The sequence below is a fragment of the Pyrus communis genome, chromosome 7 (assembly GCF_963583255.1).
Source record: "Pyrus communis chromosome 7, drPyrComm1.1, whole genome shotgun sequence".
In the NCBI taxonomy this organism is placed as follows: Eukaryota; Viridiplantae; Streptophyta; class Magnoliopsida; order Rosales; family Rosaceae; genus Pyrus; species Pyrus communis.
Genome location: NC_084809.1, coordinates 10,417,012 through 10,439,282, shown reverse-complemented (window position 1 = coordinate 10,439,282; position 22,271 = coordinate 10,417,012). Strand labels below are relative to the sequence as shown.

General features: G+C 37.4%; 2 protein-coding genes and 1 pseudogene across 2 annotated transcripts in view; all 3 read left to right on the top strand.

Moving 5' to 3' along the window:
• Window positions 1-22,271, top strand: part of LOC137739044 (beta-amyrin synthase-like) — a 51,759-nt gene that overhangs the window by 11,229 nt on the left and 18,259 nt on the right. The gene's annotated exons all lie outside the window — the stretch shown is intronic.
• Window positions 5,078-7,891, top strand: LOC137740533 (protein STRUBBELIG-RECEPTOR FAMILY 5-like; annotated as a pseudogene).
• On the top strand, window positions 16,326-19,621 carry LOC137740969 (uncharacterized). The gene is made up of 4 exons (XM_068480773.1): window positions 16,326-16,494; window positions 16,600-16,693; window positions 17,680-17,801; window positions 17,904-19,621. Exons 1-4 carry the CDS (start codon window positions 16,486-16,488, stop codon window positions 18,045-18,047), a joined length of 369 nt encoding a protein of 122 aa, XP_068336874.1. The 5' UTR covers window positions 16,326-16,485; the 3' UTR covers window positions 18,048-19,621.

Here is a 22,271-nt window from a genome sequence, read left to right as displayed (position 1 = left end):
GGCCAAATCAACTCCGATTTGGTCCCAAAATGTCTCTTTTGAAAGCTAAAGACGTCTCCTGCAAATTCTTAGAGGGAATCTTCCTCAAAATACACCATCTTGACCTCCAAAATATCCAAAACGTCCAAAAACGTCAATTTGGAAAAGTTGTGCGCTTGGCCTTTATTTCATTGCCACGGTCAAACGAGTCCATAGAAAAATCTGGAATTTCAATACAATCATTTTGAAAGACTCATGAACATCCTCCAATTGGAATCACTCCAAATTTCATCCGTTTGATCACTTTTTACTCCAGAGAAAGTTGAATGTCCTATATTAAAAATACATAACAAAGTATCAAAATTTTATCAAAATAATCAATAAATTATCTATATACTAAAACCCAATTTCCAGGCACTGTTTTGCACTGTTAATGAACAGCGAAACGGCGGTAATGCCCTTATTTGCTTCTCTGTTTCCCGTTTCTGCACAGCGAAGTGGCGGATTTACCCTTGCTCTTCCACTTCATTCCACTGACTCGTTCAAAAAAATCAGATCGCTCATTGCTGCTTCTCCAAACCTATGCTTCGACTACAACTTCTAGATTTTTCCTTTTGTGTTCACTTCTCTCTCTCAAATCTCTGCTTCCGTCGCACTCTTATCTTCTTCTTTCGCTTCTCCTGTGCAAATCTCAGCATTAAATTAGTTTTCATGTGTCCTTAAAACGCTAATCTTTCGCCTCTCTCTCTAAAATCCATCTGAAAAAATGTATAATGGGTATTGTTTCTCTCTGCAGGTTACTCGGAGAAGTCTGTGAAGGGTCAATAGGATAAGGCGCATTGCGTTTCAAAGTGCAAAAAATACAGGGCCTGCCTCTCTATGCGTTTCCAATCTTCCAAAAATCGTGTTCGTGGAGGTGATTTGGGACGGATTTGAAGCTCCGCTACAGAGAGTTGATTCAAATTGGTGGATTTGGGTAAGAAACTAAGAAACCCTAATATTTTCTTTTGGTTATAAGAGAACTATCATAAAATCCCTCCGAAGTGTTTGTGATTCCAAATCTAATCAACTTTTCTTAAACTCATCCCTTTCCCATGAAGCAAATCACAGCTCTAAAATATTCCAATTAATTAATTAATTAATTATGATAAGCTTTTTTTAGAGTACTACTTCCATATATCTTTTGTTGCAATGGATTTGAAGTTTCCTGGGCTTGATTCTTGGAGTATTCCCTATTGTTCGCTGCTGAACAACTGCGTTTCGTTTGCTATCTCGCATGGTGTTTACGGCTTACTGCGAAACTGAGTTCTCTGGCTGGATTTTGTTGTTAACAGGTTTGATTTTCTCTGAGGTTTGTCGTTGAGCAAAGAAGAACTCAGCATATTGTATGTCACTCCCCAATATTTTCTGTATGTTTTCTTCAATTATTTGTTTTTGGGTTTGCTTCTTTCCCCAGAATAAAAAGAAAGAAACAGGAAAAATATAATATTGGACAGTTAATTATTTATCTTGGGAGTGTTATATTTATTCGAGGCATCCAAGGAATTAAGTACTTAATTGATTGATCACCTGATTGAATTTCTTTGATTTTTCTGAAAGAATTTTTTTTTTTCTCTGGGGTTTGGATGTTTTCTTTAATTTTACACTTTGGTCGCTTCCACTCAATTTTTAATTTAATTTAATTTTTTGGGTATTATAGCAAATTATATATATAGTTTGCAGGTGCTTCCAAGGGACCTGCTCTATGCTCTCGCTTCCCGGTTGCCTCTTTTGGGTTTGGAAAAGCTACAGACAGCATTGTAAGTCGAAAACTAATCGAAGGGTATTAGAAATTTTGAATTTTCTGAGGATTTGGTTTTCAAAATCTGATTATGCTTGGATTTTATCCGGTTTGGTGTTCGAGCAAGGCTTATGAGGATAACCGTGAGTTTGCGGATGAAGGGTTCTGGAATGGTAGAAAGCGCGGAAGGTGTGCAAGAATTGAGTTTTTTTGTTTTTTGTGGTTGAATGTAATAGAATTGGAAGAATGATGAAAGTGCTTACATTTTGTTGCAGGAGTTGGAATTTCAATATTGCATGGAGGAAGTTCCTTGGGAAAAAATTGAGCATATATATTGAAGCTGTTTCAGAGGGAGAATGGACCTCTCTGAGTGGGATTCACATTGTTGAGGAGGTAGATTTCATGTCCCAGTTGCTTGGAAACTTTGTTAACCAGACATCAGTCATCGGAATAGATCCAGATTTGGCCTGGAGGCAACTATGAAGGTTCACGTTATTGTTTGTTAATTTGATTATGCTAAATATTAATTTTATTGTAATTGTTTGCTTTGTATTTTTGGTTTCTGGAATTCTGATGTTTGGTGGTTATTTCGTGTTTCGGTTAAAGCATTTGGTGGTGATTGGTTTGTTACTTTGATCACTGGTAGATTTGAGCACCCTCCCCTCACTCTCTCGATCATATATTTGTCCTTCTTTCAAGGTAGTCAATTTTTATGACTGACTTTGTGACTATATCCTTATATATCATCATCCATAAAATTCATCCAATGGGCAAGATTGTAAATACACATAAAAATTAAAACTTTCACTTGAAAATGGCTTGGAAAATGGTATGAACATATTACATGTATACGTGAAATTTCACCGCACCAAGATTTGATTTCTCCTTCCATCGTGTTAGGTCGGTTAAATGATTTTGGGATTGAATAATGCGATCTGAATCTCGGGTTTAAATTTTTTGGAGCCTTGAGTTGAATCCAGAGTTAGCAAATGGATTTTTATTATTCCTATATATAAATGATGGCTGTTGAATTTTTTTTCATTTATTGATATCATATTTTGCCATCACCTGTGCCATGTTGCAGGCTCGGATTGTAATCCTTGAGAAACTCACTGCCGTAAATCTGCCTTAAGAGCTGCAATTTTCCTAGAGTCATATATATATCAATCAATTACTCAACTTTGATGATGGAAGTCATAACGTTTGTTCTGCTTGCTTCCAGGTGGGTATTTTTTGATGGTTTTCCCAACATTATTTCACTTTACTGTACTATGCTTAGCAGAACAACTCAAACATGATTTCTTTTTTCCCAACTCCAGTTTCTGGAATTCAAGACAAGTATCCAGACAATTTTGACCTTGATATATTAACAATGGTTGTGAAGAGAAAGAAGAAGATGATTATAGGCTACCATAAGAGGGAGGTCAATGAATTTCGTTACCCTTAAACACGGTTGAATTTCATATATTGTGTTCTCGAAAATGAGTAATCAATCGCTACTCAAAGGTAAGCTATTTTAAGTTTGGGTCCATATTCGGATTGTTTGATTCATTCCTGTGTTGCATGTTTAAGATTCGTCTTGGTGAAGCTGATTAAGAATGTACAAATTGAAATTGTTGTGGGTGGTCACAAATTTTGGTAAGAACCCTAAATCTCTTAACACTCTTCCTTATCTCTAATACTCTTCCTTTTTTTCATTCTCTGTTAATTGAGCTCCCAATTGATCCTTTTTTGTGATTTTTGTTATGTGGGTTTTGAAGCATTTTTGTTCTGTTTTTGCTGTTTTGTGTTGTATGGCTCAGTTCTCTGTATTTGTAGAGGATGTGTTTATTCGTTTGAGCTAAACATTATGAGATTTAGTTGTTGAATGTTTTGAACCACTCTTTATAGGTATATAGAGTTGTCAACAACTACTATATATTAATGTAAATACTTAGTACATGTTTATGTAAATAATTTATTTATATCTAAGCACAATGCTTCCAACACATTTAACCATTTAGCCTCTAATTCTGACATTTATAATTCTTATATACCATACTTATATTTCATTTGACATGGCATTCACGCGGCAACGCACGGGCTAAAAACGCTAGTTAATACTAAGATTAGGGTAAAATATGTGGTATAAAATGGACTCATCAGCCATTCTTTTTGAAACAAATTTTTTTGAAAACTTTATATAGCACTAAGACACCTTTGCGCAATGAACCCATTTATTGCACAAATCTCCATGTTCGTCGCGCAAAACGAGTCATAAATGCGCAAAAAATGGGAAGGTTTGAACGCAATTTGATCGTGCTTTGCGCAACAAACATCTGCTATTCATCGTGCAAAGTCATCTTACACGACGAACATATTGTCATGCAATATATTTAGCGACAAATGGAATAATTGTAATTATAAAGTTTACGTGAACATATATATCTATGTTTACTTAAACTTTATAATTACAAACAAATATTCAGAAAATATTTATTCTATAAATAACTAATGCTTTAATCCATACAATTATTTTGAGCATAAGTATGATATTCATTGAAGATTGAAAACACATACAAACCGAGGACATAGTGCTTACATTATGCCTCAATAAAAAAACCAAACAAGAATTAAAACCTAATTAAGTCCAAATACGTAACTTATAAAAATAATAAAACCTTAAATTTAAATATTGTCATACAAAACATAAATTTAAAACTACTATTTCGATGGTCTTGGTCCATTATGCAAGACTTCATAACGCCACCGATTGTCAACTCCCTCCAACAGATCCTCCATCAACTTCATCAACTATTCGTTCGTATCATCATCAAGAGTATACTTACACTGTTACACATATATGCGAATAATTAATTCCAACATATAACTAAAGATTTCACAAACTTAATTATTGATCCATTAACAATATACTTACTACTAGTTCATCCATCACAGCCTTCTTCACATTCTCGGGCACATCTTTCCAAGAATGCCACTCAGTAGTGGGACAATTATTCACATGTGCGAACTCAAAATGTTGCCTCAAATCATTCAGGTATACGGCGGGCACGCTCTGATCCTTATTTTTATTCTCCATCTGTTCTTGAATAATAAGGAGAACAGAATTGTGAAGAATAAGGATAACATAAGTGCATATTTATAGGAAGGTTAGGGCCTTTGCGCGACGAAGGTTTTGTTGCGCAAACATCTATATTAAATGCGGTATTGATTCCTCTGATTCACCTGCAGTGAATGCTACAGTTAGTAACATTTTTTCACACAATGAATTCATTATTGTGCAGGCAGGAATATCGAAAAGCGGTATGAATTCATTATTGTGCTGGCGGGAATATCCAAAACAACCGCTTTTCTGGCTGGATCCCCAACGATTTGAAGGGTATAAACATAAAGTGAGCATCTCTTTCAAAGATCAATGTAGGTATGCAGTGCTTAAGAATTTTTTTTTTCTGACTTTATTTTTTTTTGAGAAGAAACTATCCTTATTCACTTCTGTGTATTTCTTATCCACTTCTGTGTATTTCTCCTTTCTGTTCTGACTTTATCTAATCGAAGGTCTGGAGGAAACTCCTGGTCGTCTGGACCATCTCCGCCGTCTCCTGGTGCACACCGCAATAGAGGGTCAGGCAAAACGAGTGGCAGCAGCAACTCTTCTGTAGTCGCTGGAGTAACCATAGCTGGGATAGCTCTTGGCGTTTTATTGCTGCTTGCAATTATAATTGCGCTGTTTTCAAGAAGAAAACGTTCTTCTTCGCATCTCCTCGATGATGACAGGCTTAGCCAGCGCAAGTCGTTTCGCACCTATTCATCTAAAGAATTGACTTCTGACTACAAAGGTAATTTGCTTGTTAATAAATTTTTTTGGTGGATAATATAACCAGTATTGTCTTCAGAATGTCTTTCCTCCCTTTTTTCTGTCCCTTGAGTGTCCTTTGATTTATTTAATCCAAAGGCTAGAAAAAAGGGACGAGTGCAGAAGGGGACAAAAAGAGAGTGCGTAAATCATTTCTCTATTCTTATATGGATTTAATTAACTTTCTACTATAGTTTTCTTGTTACATTGTAACGTGGGATCACTCTCGACTAACTAGACGATATGCTGTTGATAGATTCTGCAGCCGTTTCAATTGACATAAAGCCTGTTTCATAATCTCCATCAATTGGTTTCAAGTCACTGTCTGGCCGTTTGCAATCCTTTGCCAGAAGAAGCACCTCTGTAAAAGCTACCGCTTACGCTTTGGCAGATTTGCAGGTTGCTACTGCTAACTTTGCACCAGCTCGCCTTCTCGGGCAGGGCTCCATTGGACTTGTCTACAGGGCTAAATATGATGATGGGAAGGTATATTTTATTATCATTATATGATTGCTATTTTTCTAGCTATACTTATATGTTCATGTTATAATTTTGTTTCTAATAATTCTATGCCACATATGTGTATCAGGTTTTAGCCGTTAAAAAGATTGATTCCTCACTTTTTCAATGCTCACCACCGCAAGAATTTTCTAACATTGTCGTAAACATCTCCAAGATTCGTCATGCCAACATCGCCGAACTTGTTGGCTATTGTTCAGAACACGGGCACAACATGTTGATTTATGAGTACTTCAGAAATGGCTCGCTTCATGAATTCTTACACATGTCGGATGACTACAGTAATCCCCTAACTTGGAACACAAGAGTCAGAATCGCTTTAGGCACTGCCCGGGCTGTTGAGTAAGTGAATATATATACTTGTATATCTAGCAATTAGCTATTTTCATTTACCAGGATTTCTTGTAATAATTTAGTAAACTCTTTGTAAATTGTTTCCAGGTACCTCCATGATGGTTGCTTTCCATCCACAGTTCACAAGAACATCAAATCATCCAATATTTTGCTTGACATCGAACTCAATCCCCGTCTTTGCGATCATGGCTTGGCAACATTTCACCAGGTTAATTCCCGTCACTCTTCAAAATAAATGCAATCTTTCATAGATAAGATATTCGGGCTTTGCTGTCTATAGAGAATACCATTATTTTTATGTACTGATGATGATTTCTCCTGTTTTTTTCAGCGTACTAGCCAAAACCTTGGGATGGGATTCAATGCTCCAGAATGCACAAAGCCGTCAGCGTATACAGCAAAGAGTGATGTTTACAGTTTTGGAGTAGTCATGTTGGAACTATTAACAGGTCGAATGCATGTTGACAGGTACGTTAGATTTACTTCTCACTCTCCCTTGCATTCGCTAACATTGTCAATGTCATGCAATTCTAAACTGGTTTTGTTCCTCTCTTTAGTTCAAAACCACCAGTGGAGCGGTGCCTTGTGCGATGGGCAACTCCCCAGCTTCATGATCTCGACTCACTGTCACAAATGGTTGACCCTGCACTGCGTGGACTCTACCCTCCCAAGTCAGTCTCGCGGTTTGCTGATATTGTTGCTATCTGTGTTCAGGTAATTACTAGTGGCTTAGATGCCTTAAAGCCACTGGCTAGGCTTAACTTTAATTTTGGGATATAGTACTGCGATTTGTACCACATTTACGGATCATTACCATCCTGAACAGTTCTCTAATAGAGGTGGGTCGCAAGTAGTTAGTAAATGTAGTACAGATAACATTATTCGAACAGTACATGAACAATTCTCTTGAAAAAAATAAACTGTTTTTTCAATATTGATTCACTTATGCTTTTACTCTTTTCTATTTGGGAAATGGCAAAAGATTTGTTCATTAACTTTTATTCCTTTGCATCTATCAGCGGGAGCCAGAATTTCGGCCACCGATGTCAGAGGTGGTGCAACAGTTAGTGCGGTTAGTGCAGAGCTCTACTGCGAACATGAGGGAGGATTTTGGTCTCGGGTCTCGTAACTCTAGTGCCACGAGCAGCAAGAGAGAAGATCTTGCAGCTTCTCGTCGCTTGACTGACTTTTGATGATGGTAGGGACGATCGAGAGGACAATGGTTTTCATTTTGATCAATATCGTGTAAGCATAAAGGAGACAGATTGAGTCATTTCTTTTAAATGTTTTTCTCTGTCTGCTCTAGCTGCCCAATATTTTAAAACAGATTTACTTCAAAATTATTCTCATGAATTATGGGCCCTAAAAGTTCTCCCAGGCATTCTAACTTGTTAAAAAAAAAAGGTTATTGGAAATTGATCATGGGGGAGAAGTACAATGGGAAATTCAGGAAAGCAAAACATGTTCGGGGTGTGACTTAAGAATTTTGTTTTAGAGGAAGAGTCTTGTTCAAGGAAAACCGTCTCTCCTAAGGTTAGGAATTAATATTGTAATTTAATTCTGAGTGGATTCATAATTTGTACAGATCCTTACTTGTGCATCAAGTATACGCGATTGTATATATATGCCTTTGTGCTATGAATATAATTACCAAGTTTATAATTTCTTTATGGTATGAACGAGTTAAGGTTGCAACTTGTGCCGCAGCCCTTCCCCCCTGGTCCTAAATTTTTTTGCCTTCTCCTTCCACCACGGCAGCCGCTTCCTCATCCTCTTGAGCTCCCTTTCTTCCTTCTGGACCTAGTGTGACTCACTTCTTCAAGCTTACTGAGACTAATTTTCTCAACTGGACGTGTCAGATACGTCCCTTCTCGATTGCTCATGATCTTTTCTCTCATGTTGATGGCTCCTCCTCTGCACCTAACACCGAGCTTCCTGCTACTGATAATGCTTCCGTCAAGCCTAATCCTGAATATGTTTCGTGGTATAAAACTGATCAACCGGTGTGCAGCTACCTTGTTTCTACTCTCTCCGAGTGTATTTCTCTCATTGGTGGCTGGCCTTCACTCTGCTGAGGCTAATTAAGATTGTCTCCATCAACACTTTTCTTAAGTCTCCGTGGCTGACGCTGGTAATCACGTTTCCTCCTCCTTGATCAGCAAAAAAGGACTCGCTCTATTCATGCATCAGAGTAAAAGCAACCACCCAAAAGTCGAAAACTACTTTCATTCGTGTTAGCATACCGTCCTTGATGACGTGGTTGAATGCATGCATATTACATAAGCAAAATTTTGACCATTTTTTCCGATCTTTCAGCCAGCTTATGTCATGCATGTTATTGGTAAGCTTGACGGTGATTGCATTAACCTTCTGTAAGCACGACATGTAGAAAATGTCATCATCAAACAGAAGTTTGATATCATCCACGTGTCCCATCTTTATTTGCGTGTTTGTGTTGGTTTCTGATTTTGATAGGTTGAAGAGCAAAAGCAATGGCTCGAGCAAAAAGGCTGCAAGGGTCCGAACAAGCCTAATATATAGGCCGGCCTGCAAGTGTCGTCTTCGTTTTCACTGTGATTTAGTTTTTGTAATTATATTTGTATGAAATTTTCGTTCAAATTTATACAGAGAGTGCTTCGGCTCTAAAGTTTTAAGATGTATATTCCAATTTATTTCGATTTTTGATCTCTTGGTGTTTTGGAGACAAAAATCAACACACAATGAAAGGCTTTTAGTCCACCATCTATAGAATTTTGCCGACTCCGACTATTGAAAATAGAGACCAAGGGGTTTAGGTGAGTGCAGCCTCCATACAAAGTGGCGAGTACGAAATGAAACAGTAAAAGGGAGGACGAGAAATTTATCAGTGTCGTGATTATGTTCTCATTGTTGAAGTTTTGTTGTAGTACAATTTATGTATGTCGTGGATTACCTATTGTCAGCATAAAAATATATGGCTATTTTGGTATATCTTAAAAAGGGATACATGACATCAGTTTGGTTAATTCTAATTGATTAGTTTCATAGGAAAATCCATTTTGAAGAAACTACTTAGGTGGAATGTGTTGATTTAATCCCTTTTGTACATAGGTGGCCAAAAGTTTTACAATTTTTAGTTGGATTCTATCGATTAAATATTTTTGTATGTGAAAGTCTTCCTAATTTTTTTTTATGTAAATAACATTAATCTTCTATGATATATCTTTTATATCTTTCAAACAACTTATATTCCCGCAGCAACGGGCAGGCAACATTTCTAGTTCCTTTTATTCTTCGTGGGCTGGATAAAGATTATCTTATGTTTGTGGTTTCCATTCTTAGCACGCCTGCGTTGCCCACTGTTGGATTTATGGCCAAATTCTATTGGGCTTTAGTTGCTCTCACCAGCCTATTCAATGGACCTTTTATTTAGCCCTTTTGAAAAGCCACGTGAGGTGGCTAGGGTTTTAATTGGCAGCTGCTGCTATCTGCTGCCTTTTGATAGCAACAGCACAAAAAAAAAAATAAAAAAAAATAAATAAATAGAGTGAGAGATCAAAGGGGTGCCGCAGCCCCATTTTGGAAAGAAGAAGAAAGTGTGCTTCTCTTATTTGTTTAGCACTCACTCAATTAAAGTTGTATTTGTGTATTAACTTTGAGCTTTGTATAGAGATGAAATTATTTACTATATTTCATTCTCTATTTGTTTCTTTGGTGAGTGAGAATTATTGGGTGTATAGAGGCTTTGGGTTGTGAGATTGCCAATACTTTGTAAACACTCATTTGATTGATAGTGGATTATTGGGTGAGCTCTTATTGCTCCGAGAACGTACTTGAGTTACACTGATTGTCGGGGAACTTGGTTAAATCTTGGTGTCTTTTCTATTTTTTGTTCTTGCATTTCATTTGATATATTTCATGTGGGTTAGCTTGAGTTGATTTCGAATTGGTTTGGTGTTATCCTAGCACAACAATTGGTAATAGAGCATTGATTTCTCTTGGGTACATACTAGCTGCTAAAGATGTCAAATGGGCAAGATGAGAATCTTTTTGGAAGCAACTCGGGGTTTGCATGAACTATGGTGCAAAATGCAAAGTTTGAAGTGGAAAAATTTGATGGCACAAACAATTTCAGGATGTGACAATGTAAGGTCAAGGATGTATCGACCCAACAAGATCTACAACGCTTTGGGAGATAAGCCAGAAGTTATGTCAAAGTTGGAATGGGAGAAATTAAATTTATGGGCTTGTTTTACAATTCAGTTGTGCCTTGCAAAAACTTAGAAGTATTTTGTGATGCGAGAGACAATGACAAATGTGTTGTGACAAAAATTAGAAAACTAGTACATGACGAAGAGTGCAAATAACCAACTACATTTGAAGAAAAAGCTCTACCACTTCCAATATAAAGAAGGTACAAAAATGACTAGACATCTTGATACTTTTAATAAGTTGATTGCCGACTTGATGAATTTAAATGACAATATTAATGATGAAGATAAGGCCTTAATATTGTTGAATTCTTTGTCGGACTCTTATGAGCATTTTGTTACCACTATTATGCATGGTAAAGAAGCTGTGAAATTTAAAGATGTGTCAAATTCCTTGATGAATTATGAAATGAGGCATAGAGATAAGAATCATGATAGTACCTTTGAGGCTTTATTTGTTAGAGATTGATCATCGAAGAAGAGATCTTTTTCAAGTAGGAAAAAATCACAATCTCGACCTAAAGGAAATTCCAAAGAAAGAAAAAGTTTGGAAATAGATGAATGTGCTTTTTGTTATAATAAGGACCATTGGAAGAAAGATTGTCCTAGGTTGAAGACCAAAAGGAAAGTGAGTTCTGAAGCTAATCTTGCTGAGCTTGAAACTGATTTTTCTGATTTTGCTTTAACCGCTTCATCATCGTTTGATTGTACTACTAGTGGGTGTTTGGATACGGATTGTACTCATCATATGATTCCTCATATGGATTGGTTTTCAAGCTTGAAAGAGTTTGAGGATGATATTGTTTTCATGGGAGATGACAGTCCTTGCATAACAAAAAAAATCGGTACAGTTCGTTTGAAGTTGCACGATGGCATGGTTAAAGAGTTGATAGGTGTTCAATATGTACCAAATTTGAAAAAAAAAATCTTATTTCTTTGGGCACTTTAGAATCTATGGGCTTCATGTTTCATTCAGATAGACAGACATTGAAAGTTACTTATGGTGCACTTGTTGTGATGAAAGCTCCTCGATGTGGTCATTTGTAGTTATTTCAAGAAAGCATTGTGACAGGTAAAGCGCCTGTAGTCTAAAAAATATATGGGCACATCTGAATCAGATACTGCTAGACTATGGCATATGAGATTATGCCACACCGGTGAGAGAGCTGTATAATGACTTCTGAAACAAGGTCTGCTAAAAGGTGTCATAACTTGTAAGCTTGATTTCTGCAAGTATTGTGTCTTGGGGAAGCAAACTAGAGTGAAGTTTGGTACTGTAGTACATCAGATAAAGGGCATTCTAGATTATGTACATTCGGATATTTGGGGTCCTACAAAGACTCTTTGAGTGGTAGACATTGGTTTGTAACCTTTGTTGATGATTATTCTAGAAGGTTTTAAGTCTACATTATGAAGCACAAGAGTGAGGTTGGGATTTTCTTGGGTTTGAAGAAAATGGTTAAGAACCAGACTGGGAAGAAGATTAAGATTTTGAGATCGGATAATGGTGGGGAATACACTTTTGACCATTTCCTTAAAGTTTGCAAAGAGAAAGGGATTGTGACATTTACATCATCAACCGGTTACCCTTAACTGCTGTTCAGGGTAAGACACCAATGGAGGTATGGATTGAAAAACCTTCTTCTAATTATGACTATATTCGTATTTTTGGTTCACCTGCTTATTTTCATGTAATTGCAAATAAACTTTATCCTAGAGCCAAAAAAGGCTATCTTTCTTGGTTTTAGTAATGGTGTCAAAGGTCATAGGTTGTGGTGCCTAGAAATGAAGAAACTTGTAATTAGTAGAGATGTGACATTTGACGAAGAAAGTATGTTAAGAGACTTCGAGAAGAATGTAAAAGATGTCCAACACGTGGAGCTTGAGAAAGTTGCCTCTAATACTTCAAATCCTATTTCCGCTATGTCGAATCCACTACAAGTAAAGGAGTGGGAGACCATGAGGATGTTGAAGGAGTGAAAGTTGAAGACTATTTTCAAGATGAAGTGAAGAACAGAGGAAAGAGACATATTACCAAGCCAGCTCAATGTAGTGACTATGTTGCTTTTGCTCTTCCTATTATCATTGATGAGATTCCATCCAATTTTGAGAAAGTCATTGAGAGTGAAGAAAATGATAAGTGGTGAATGCCATGGGTGGCGAGATGAATTCTCTCTTAAAAAACAATACTTGGGAGGAAACTAAATTGTCTGAGGGTAAGAAAGATATTGGTTGCAAATGAGTGTATGCCAAGAAGGAAGGTGTTGATGAGAAAAGCAATATGAGATTTAAAACAATATTAGTTGTTATAGGGTATGCACAAAAGGAGGGCATTACCTATAATGAAATTTTTTCTCCGGTTGTGAAGCACTCCTCAATTCGTATTATGTTAGCTTTTGTTGCACAATATGATCTTGAGCTTGTACAACTTGATGTGAACACAACTTTATGACGTGTTGATTTGAATAAAGAGATCTATATGTGTCAACCAGATAGGTATAAAGTGAAAGAGAAGGAGAATTTGTTTTGCAATATGGGTTGAAACAATCTCCAAGACAATGGTATTAAAAAAATAGCATCCTATTATATATATGTTACTATGAGTTTAATTTATTTCCTTCAAATTCTTCCATAAAGTGTGAGGCCTTTGAGATAGGTTTTTTTTCTTTCTTTTTTTATCTAATTTATCCTTCTGGATGATTTAGTTTATTGGGATAATTTGCTAGGATACCATCATATAGATCACTTAGTTTATTGGAATTTGCTTTGTGGTTTTGCTTTAAGCAAATTAAGTACAATCAAGTGCAATTGAGGCTTCTTCTTGCTCTGTGTTTTGTTTATTGGGTACCTATTTGTGGTTTTCCTATAGGTCCCTAAGAGCAACTCCAGCGTTGGAGCCCTCCCCCTGGCAATGCACTATTCAATCCACCTAATGAACAGTAACTGCCCTTAATGAACAGTAAATAGCCCTAGCAATAGAATTTGCATCTCCACCGTTACACTTCAATAGCCCTGGCAATAGGCAATAAAATATTAGTATTTTTTTTATTTATAAAATAATACAAAATAATTTTAATTGTAATATCGGATAAGATTTTTAATCGTTCTCGTTGCGCCACGTGTCATTATCCGAAGTATTATTAAATAATACAAAATAATTTTATTTGTAATTTCGGATAAGATTTTTAATCGTTGTCGTTACGCCACTTGTCATAAAATCCGAAAAGACAATTATTGGGGGATGGATTTCCGATAAAATTTTTAATCGTACTCGTTATGCCACGTGTCATTATCTGAAAATACAATTATTGGTGATGGATTTCTGATAAGATTATTAACCAATCACGTCGCGCCACGTGTCATAATCTGTTCACAATCTTTGAGGATAGATTTCCATCAGATTTTTAACGAATGACGGCATGCCACGTGTCATAATCTGTTCACAATCTTTGAGGATAGATTTCCATCAGATTTGTAACGAATGACGGCATGCCACATGGCATTATGTACAACCTAATCCTTTCTGAATCCTCTATATAATCCACCATCCATCCTCACAAATCTCACACCAATTTTCTCAAGATCTCTATCATTATTCATAGTTTCTGCTTCCTTATTCACAAAAAGCTGTATCATTATTCATAATTTCTGTTTCTTTCTTACAATGTCTTATTCTTCTTCCTCAAGGATGATGTGGGAATTCAATCAGGAAGAGGAAAAATTGTTTAACGAATCAGAAGCAATGTTCAATCACCAGGGGGTAAGAAATGAGAGGGAAGAGGATGAGGAGCGTCAAAGGAGAGATGACGAAGTAAGAAAGGGCAGAGCCTCACATTCCCGTCGAGTCATCCAAGCTACGGCTCAGATCTGCAGGCCCAGCCGTTCCGAAAACCTTGATAGAAGCAGGCAACGACGAGGTATGGAACTCTTGGATGATTATTTTGTTCCTAATAGTGCATTCCCTGATACGTACTTTAGACGTCGTTTTAGAATGGAACGACATTTGTTCAACAAAATCATGATTGCTGTTTGCAACCATGATTCTTATTTTGTGCAAAAGAAAGATGTTTTTGGTGCTATGGGTCTACTGCCTGAGCAAAAAATTACTACTGCCTTGCGGATGCTTGCATATGGAGTATCTGCAGACCAAGTGGATGAGATAATGAGGATAGGGAAATCAACCATTCTTAAGTCCTTGATGAGGTTTTGCGGAGCAATCGAATCTATCTACACCGCTGAGTACCTCCGCAAACCTACACACATGGACTTGGAGCGGCTGTTGAAGAAAGCAGAGATGCGTGGCTTTCCTTGGATGATTGGAAGCATTGATTGTATGCACTGGACGTGGAAAACTGTCCAAGTGCATGGCAAGGCGCTTACGGGGACAGAAAAGGAGCAAAAAGTATTATTCTGGAGGCGGTGGCATCTTTTGACACATGGATTTAGCACGCCTTTTTCGGGGTCCCGGGAGCTCAAAATGACATCAACGTCCTTGCCCAATCCCCAGTGTTCAACGATGTCCTGCAAGGAAAGATACCAAAAGTTACGTATGAGGTCAACAGACGTATGTACGACGGCCCATACTACCTAGCTGACGGCATTTCCGCGATAGTCAACATTTGTCAAAACAGTGCCACGTCCGCGGAGTGCAAAGGAAAAACACTTTGCAAGCTGTCAAGAGGGGTGCAGGAAGGATGTGGAGCGTTGTTTCGGTATCCTCCAAGCTCGCTGGGCGATCGTCAGGGGTGTTGTCAGATTGTTTGATGTAGAGTCGCTTCGATCCATCATGATGACGTGCATCATTCTTCACAACATGATTGTGGAAGATGAGTACGATTATGAAGTTGTTCATGAATATGAGCCAGACCCGATGAACAATTCACGAACACGTATATATTGTGCTCATGATGCCACCGATGAGCCCGTGCAACATGAGCCATTACAAAGGGATGGACGTTACAATGAAAGGCTCATTCAACGATATACTGCATTTCAAATGCCAGACATCCACAATGCCCGACAAATTGACTTGATAGAGCACCAGTGGGCATTGAAACAAGCTGAAGATAATTAAGTTCATTTTAGTGTGTTTTTTTGAATTTGGTATGTTTATGTTAATTTATTTGATGTGTTTTATTATTTGGTATGTTTATGTACTTTTTTTATGTTTATGTTTATGTAATTCTTAGAATGTTTATGTTTATGTTTATGTAATTTTTTTATGTTTATGTTTATGTAATTCTTAGTATATGTAATTTTTTTTATGTTTATGTTTATGTTTATGTAATTCTTAGTATAAATAACTTACCAAATTAATTTGAATAAATATTCAAGAAATTGGAAACAACATAAATAATACAAACAATAAATAATAAATTACAACCCAAAGTGATTGGAAAATTATGGGCTCCGATTACAAAAAGTACTATATTCATCATCACTTAACCAATTTGTGGTGCTAGGATGATCTTCTCTTGCGGTGCTAGAACCACACCTTGGCTTGCTATCGTTTCTCTTGCACGCCTCCTTCGCACCACGTCCACTTTCTCTGACTTCCAAAAAAATTTAGAATTTGGAGACTTCCCTTCTAAAGATATGTTCATAATCTCACGATCTTGTTGAGCCCGTCTTTCTTCTCTAACATGTTCTCTTTCTTGCTTAAGTAGCTATCTTTCTCTCTCATTAGCATAAAATTTTCTCTAACAGCTGCTGCTTTTGCTGCCTCTCTAGCCTTCCCTACTTTTGCTGCTTTTGGCGGTATTAATGATGTGAAGAAATTGATTCTGGATACTGTTCAGAACTTCAAGTATATGCTCTTTGTAAGCGGAAGATCCTATTCAATTCCTTATCTCACTGTTGGATTTGCCATTCAATTCCTTATCTTACTGTTGTATTTTCCTTGGGGTTTGGGTGCGCAATTACAGGGAGAGAGAGGGTGGGTGCAATCATTTTCTCTTTCTATATCCTTCCTTTCCCAATTTGCGTCTCTGGTTGTTGGCGTTCATCTTCCTCCTCAAGGTAAGGACTTTTCAATCAATTTCTGAAGATTTAATTTGGGTTTTATTGTTTTAGTTCGAACATTCACCGATCTATGAGCAATAGTTTCGGATCTAATGGTTTTGTTTTCGAATTTTCCTAGCTGTGTAGTTCATTTTTTTTTTGCTTCTGAATCTGAAAAATGGATTGAATATTTTTTTTTTATTGCTGTAGATATAACCCAGAATTATTATTATTATTATTTATTTATTTATTTTCATTTGGTGAATTGGGTTTGGTCGTTGTACATTTTTCTCTCCTGCATCTACACAACGTTGTTCTACCATGCCTGGGTTTCGAAGTTCCAAATCCAATTTAACGCTTCATCAACTCCACTTAAAAGGTTCCTGCATATCTTTTTCTCCCCAAATTCTTGGCCAAATAATTTTATAAGATTCAGGGAAATGATGCTAGAAGTGCTTAAGCTTATATATCTGTTTATTTATTGTAACTTTTGTTTTAGTTGTTTTTAGAATGAGTACAATTGAATTGCTTGCCTGATCATTTGGTAAAAGTGCTTCTGTGTTAAATGTGCTTTTCTGTGAATAATCATTTGTTAAATATGCTTTTGCGTTTGAAGATTGACATTCATGCTGCAAGAATTAAGTTGTGCTAGATTAATTATTCTGTAGTCCAACTGCGAATGTGTTGATGAAGAGCTTGAACATGTAACTCTGCAGTTTACGATCAGATAATTATTGGTTTCGAAATTCAAATTAACATTCATACATTTGAAAATTAGTTTGGGAATGCATAGGCTAATGTTCTTTTTCATTTTATGCGTTCCAAGCTCCAACTGTGTTTAATTCGAGACAATTTGGCTCATTTGTCTTGATTTGATAAAATTCTTGAGTAGATTGAACTAGTTCATTCTGAATTTTCAATTCAACACTACTACATTGTAAAACTGGTTTGCAAAGAAATTGTTTCCAATCCTGCTTAAAATTGACGAATGACTATTCTTGCAGAGTTGTATTTGGACAGAACAGCTATCCTCGGGGAAGCTGTAGCACCTGAGAATTTTGAAGGTGATCCGATCAAAGGCCATTTGCAGCTAATGATTCTCAATTTCTCGAGTACACCAGTAAAGGTCCTCTATCTTTATTTCTCGTTGACATTTTTTTTTCCTTGATAACATAGTTCACAAGGCTTTTAACCTATTATTATGATTACTGTTAACAATTATTCTTAGAGAGAGATGGATACACGAACCAGTGCATTTTCAAGGAGTACTGGAACATCATTTTTGGAATTAGATAACAATACTTGCTATAATTTTGGTAAGGAATCAGTTGACAGTGTGGGGTTCGTGGATTTTGGATTCGGCATTCTCTGAAATTAGCCAAGGAGTGGAAATTTTGATTGGTTTGATTGGTAATTTAGTATGTTATTTAAAATTATGAGAGAAACAGAGATCATCGTATTATATATTTTATCAGCATTCAGCATTCAACATTTATTCAACATTTATGAATGTGAACTATCTTTGTATGTTTATCAATTTATTTTTTCATGGTTTTCAGTTTCCTAAATAAAGTTTGACATTTATGAAATTTGACAATTTGTCTTCCTTTGCATTCATGCATTTGAACTGCAAATTAGTTTATGCTAAACACTGTTTAATAATTTAGAGAAAAGGTTTCAATTGTTTGTCATACAATGCTGTTGCAAATTCGATGATTTAGAATTAGCTTATCCATCTTCCATATGATTTCTAATCCCGCTGCAACGCGCGGGCAACAATTTCTAGTATATGGCTATTTTGGTATATTTTAGAAAGGGATACATGACATCAGTTTGGTTAATTCTAATCGATTAGTTTCATAGGAAAGTCCGTTTTGAAGAAACTACTTAGGTGGAATGTGTTGATCTAATCCCTTTTGTACATAGATAGCCAAAAGATTTACAATTTTTAATTGGATATCGATTTAATATTTTTGTATGTGAAAGTCTTCCAAATTTTTTTTAATGTTAATAACATTAATCTTCTATGGCATAACCTTTTATATCTTTCAAACATAGTGTTTTATACAATTTATATTCACGTAGTAACGGGCAGGCAACATTTCTAGTGCCTTCTACTCTTCGTGTGCTGGACAATGATTATCTTATGTTTGTGGTCTCCATTCTTAACATGCCTGCGTTGCCCACTGTTTGATTTGCGACCAAATTCTATTGGGCTTTAATTGGTCTCACCAGCCCATTCAATGGGCCTCTTATTTAGCCCATTTGAAAAGCCACCTGAGGTGGCTAGGGTGTTAGTTGGCAGCTGATGCTATCTACTGTTTTTTTATTGATAGCAGCAGCGCGAAAAAAAAAAAAAAAAGGGATTAAAGGGGTGCCGCAGCCCCATTTTGGAGAGAAAAAGAAAGTGTGCTCCTCTCACTTGGTTAGCACTCACTTAATCAAAGTTGTATTTGTGTATTATTAGCTTTGAGCTTTGTATAGAGAGGAAATTATTCATTATATTTCCTTCTCTATTTGTTTCTTTGGTGAGTGAGAGTTAATGGGTGTATTGAGGCGTTGGGTTGTGAGATTGCTAACACTTTGTAAATACTTCCATTTGATTGATAGTGGATTATTGGGTGAGCTTCTACTGCTTCGAGGACTTATTCCAATTACACTGACTGTTTAAAAACCTGGTTAAATCTCGGCGTCTTTTATTTTTATTCTTGCATTTCATTTGATATTATTTCATGTGGGTTAGTTTGAGTTGGCTTCCAATTGGTTTGGTGCTATCCTAGCACAACACCCACCTTTGTTGATCTGCGTCAGCGGCTCCTCGCCCACGCGGCACAGGCTGCGCGTCTCCATGCTTCCTCTGCTGCCCAAAAATATCTACCCATTGTGGGATCTTGCAGAATACCGCAAGTGGGTTCCAGTGCCATCCAAACCCTGAATTTCGCTGACTGTGTTGTGTAACTCATCCACCATTTAATGCATAGAAAATAAAACATGCACAATTGTGTGCAAGCAAACACAAAGTCAAGACTTGCTTCCAACTTTTCTTGTGGCAGTCACCATGTCTTCTCTTGAAACAAGACTTCCATGCCACAAGCGAAAGCCAAACACAAAGTCACCAATGGCTGCTGCCATTTCAATGTAGCATTCAGAAAGTACACTATCAAAATTGTTGCCAACTCATAAGTATATGAGCCAAACACAACAATTCCACATCGGTAAGAGGGAGAGGAGAAAAGTAATTTAAATAGGATTATCCTATTTTAATTAATATCGAGATTTTTTATGATAAAATCTCATACTTAACTGATTGGGCAGGTGGTGAAGTGGGGATAGTATCGGTGTTGTTGGAGTAAGCTCTCTGCTCGACTACTTGAAAAATTCTACATGGTATCAGAACCAGGGGATGGGCTCACGTGCACAGCCAGAGGCGTGTTGGAAGCTAGACATCCCATATCGAGGAGGAAAGCAATTTAAATAGGATTATCCCACTCTAACTAACACTGAGACCTTTTGGAGCTAGCCCTCAGCCCATTGACCTAAAAAATTCTACAACCTTTGGCCTAAAAAATTCTACAACCTTTGATGTCAAGAATGGCGTGACTTGGAACATTGACCTAAAAAATTCTACAACCTTTGATGTCAAGAATGGCGTGACTTGGAACTTACAGCTCATTCATGGGGTTTATCCTTTTGGAGCTGGCCCTCAGCCCATTGACCTAAAAAATTTTACAACCTTTGATGTCAAGAATGGTGTGACTCGGAACATTGACCTAAAAAATTCTACAACCTTTGATGTCAAGAATGGCGTGACTTGGAACAACCTTTGATGTCAAGAATGGCGTGGCGTGACTTGGAACAACCTTTGATGTCAAGAATGGCGTGACTTGGAACATTGACCTAAAAAATTCTACAACCTTTGACCTAAAAAATTCTACAACCTTTGATGTCAAGAATGGCGTGACTTGGAACATTGACCTAAAAAATTCTACAACCTTTGATGTCAAGAATGGCGTGACTTGGAACTTTGATGTCAAGAATGGCGTGACTTGGAACATTGATCTAAAAAATTCTACAACCTTTGATGTCAAGAATGGCGTGACTTGGAACTTACAGCTCATTCATGGGGTTTATCCTTTTGGCATGTCCTTCCTTTCATTGCTTTATAATGAATTTTATGGACTGCAATGTTGGATGATAGCTGGGGCTATGTTTCCTTCGCCAGAGCAGTTAAACATTTGTTACTTAAGTTAAATAATGTGGTGTTTTATTTATTTATTTATTTATTTTTATGATATTCTAATATATCGGTAGTCAAGTTTGTTGCAACAATATGCTTCTCCTTTTACATATGAGTTTATAGAGGAGGAAAACAATTTAAATAGGATTACCCCACTCTAACTAAGACTAAGATCTTTTGTGATAAAATCTCACACATGACAGATTGGGCAAGTGGTAAAGTAAGGACAATATTGGTGTTGTTGGAGTAGGCCTTCGGCCCGTCGACCTAAAAAATTCTACAACCTTTGATGTCAAGAATGGTGTTTGGGACTTGGAACTTACAGCTCATTCATGGGGTTTATCCTAGGGGTGGGCAAATGGGTATAGGAACCGCGGGTCGGGACGGGTAATCATGGTTTGGGACAGGTACGGGCCGGTTTCTAATTTTTAAAAAGTGAAACTGGTTGGGGAGGGGAGGGGCTTTGGAATGTTAGGGGCAGGCCGGGTCCAAAAGTATAAAAAAAGGGGTACCCGGATTGATCCGTTTGTAACATCCCAGTTTAGAAACATTACTATCTCCCTGGCCACTTCCTTTTTTCCTCCCCGTGGGTTGTGACAGTTCTCAATCCCAAAAACATTGTCTCATTGTCTCTCTCTCTCTCTCTCAACTCGATGTTCTTTCCACTATGAGAACACACACACACACACACACACACCATTTCCCCGTATTTCCCCTTCCCCCAATCTCTCGAACCTTCTCCCTCATTCCTCTCCTCGTTTCTTCTCCCTTATCTTTGCAACTTTCCTTCCCGGAGCACAGACACACTACACCCACACCCCACCATGACCTCAACCATAGTGGCGCACACTCCGGCGAGCACTATCACCACCTATGGACCGTTCCCCCTCCCTTTCTCACCTCTCAACGAGCACCATCAGGCAAGGGGAAGCCTTGTTTGGGCTGTACGAGGCGAAAGACCTATCAAACCTGAGCGGGTTTTGGGATCCGGAGAAAAGGGATTACTCACTTTGATGGGTCTGAGCGTGGATTGCAAAGAGAGGCTCAGATTTTGGCAGCTGCGACGACGGAGCCTCGGCTGCAGCTGTGACGACGGAGCTTCCACCATTGTTGTCCTTCGATTAGTAAACTTAATTGCATCCACTCCCACGAAGCAGTGGATGCCTGTTGTGGTCAGATTGTGGGTCTCCATGCCTGGAACCGACGCGGCGATTGAAGTCGAATTGTGCCTATTCTCAGTTTATAAATTATATAAAAAAAAATTAAAAAAAAAAAAGAGTTGGACCCGTGGGGCCGGGCGGGGCAAGTCTAATAAATAACGGGTCAGGTAAAGCCTGGTTCCAAAACTCAAAATCCTTT

Bases quoted from the DNA above. Each gene is read 5' to 3' on its own strand.
- LOC137740969 (XM_068480773.1), top strand. The intron at 16,694-17,679 runs GTAAGGACTTTT...CTATTCTTGCAG, and splicing joins CGTTCATCTTCCTCCTCAAG to AGTTGTATTTGGACAGAACA. The intron at 17,802-17,903 runs GTCCTCTATCTT...AATTATTCTTAG, and splicing joins TCTCGAGTACACCAGTAAAG to AGAGAGATGGATACACGAAC.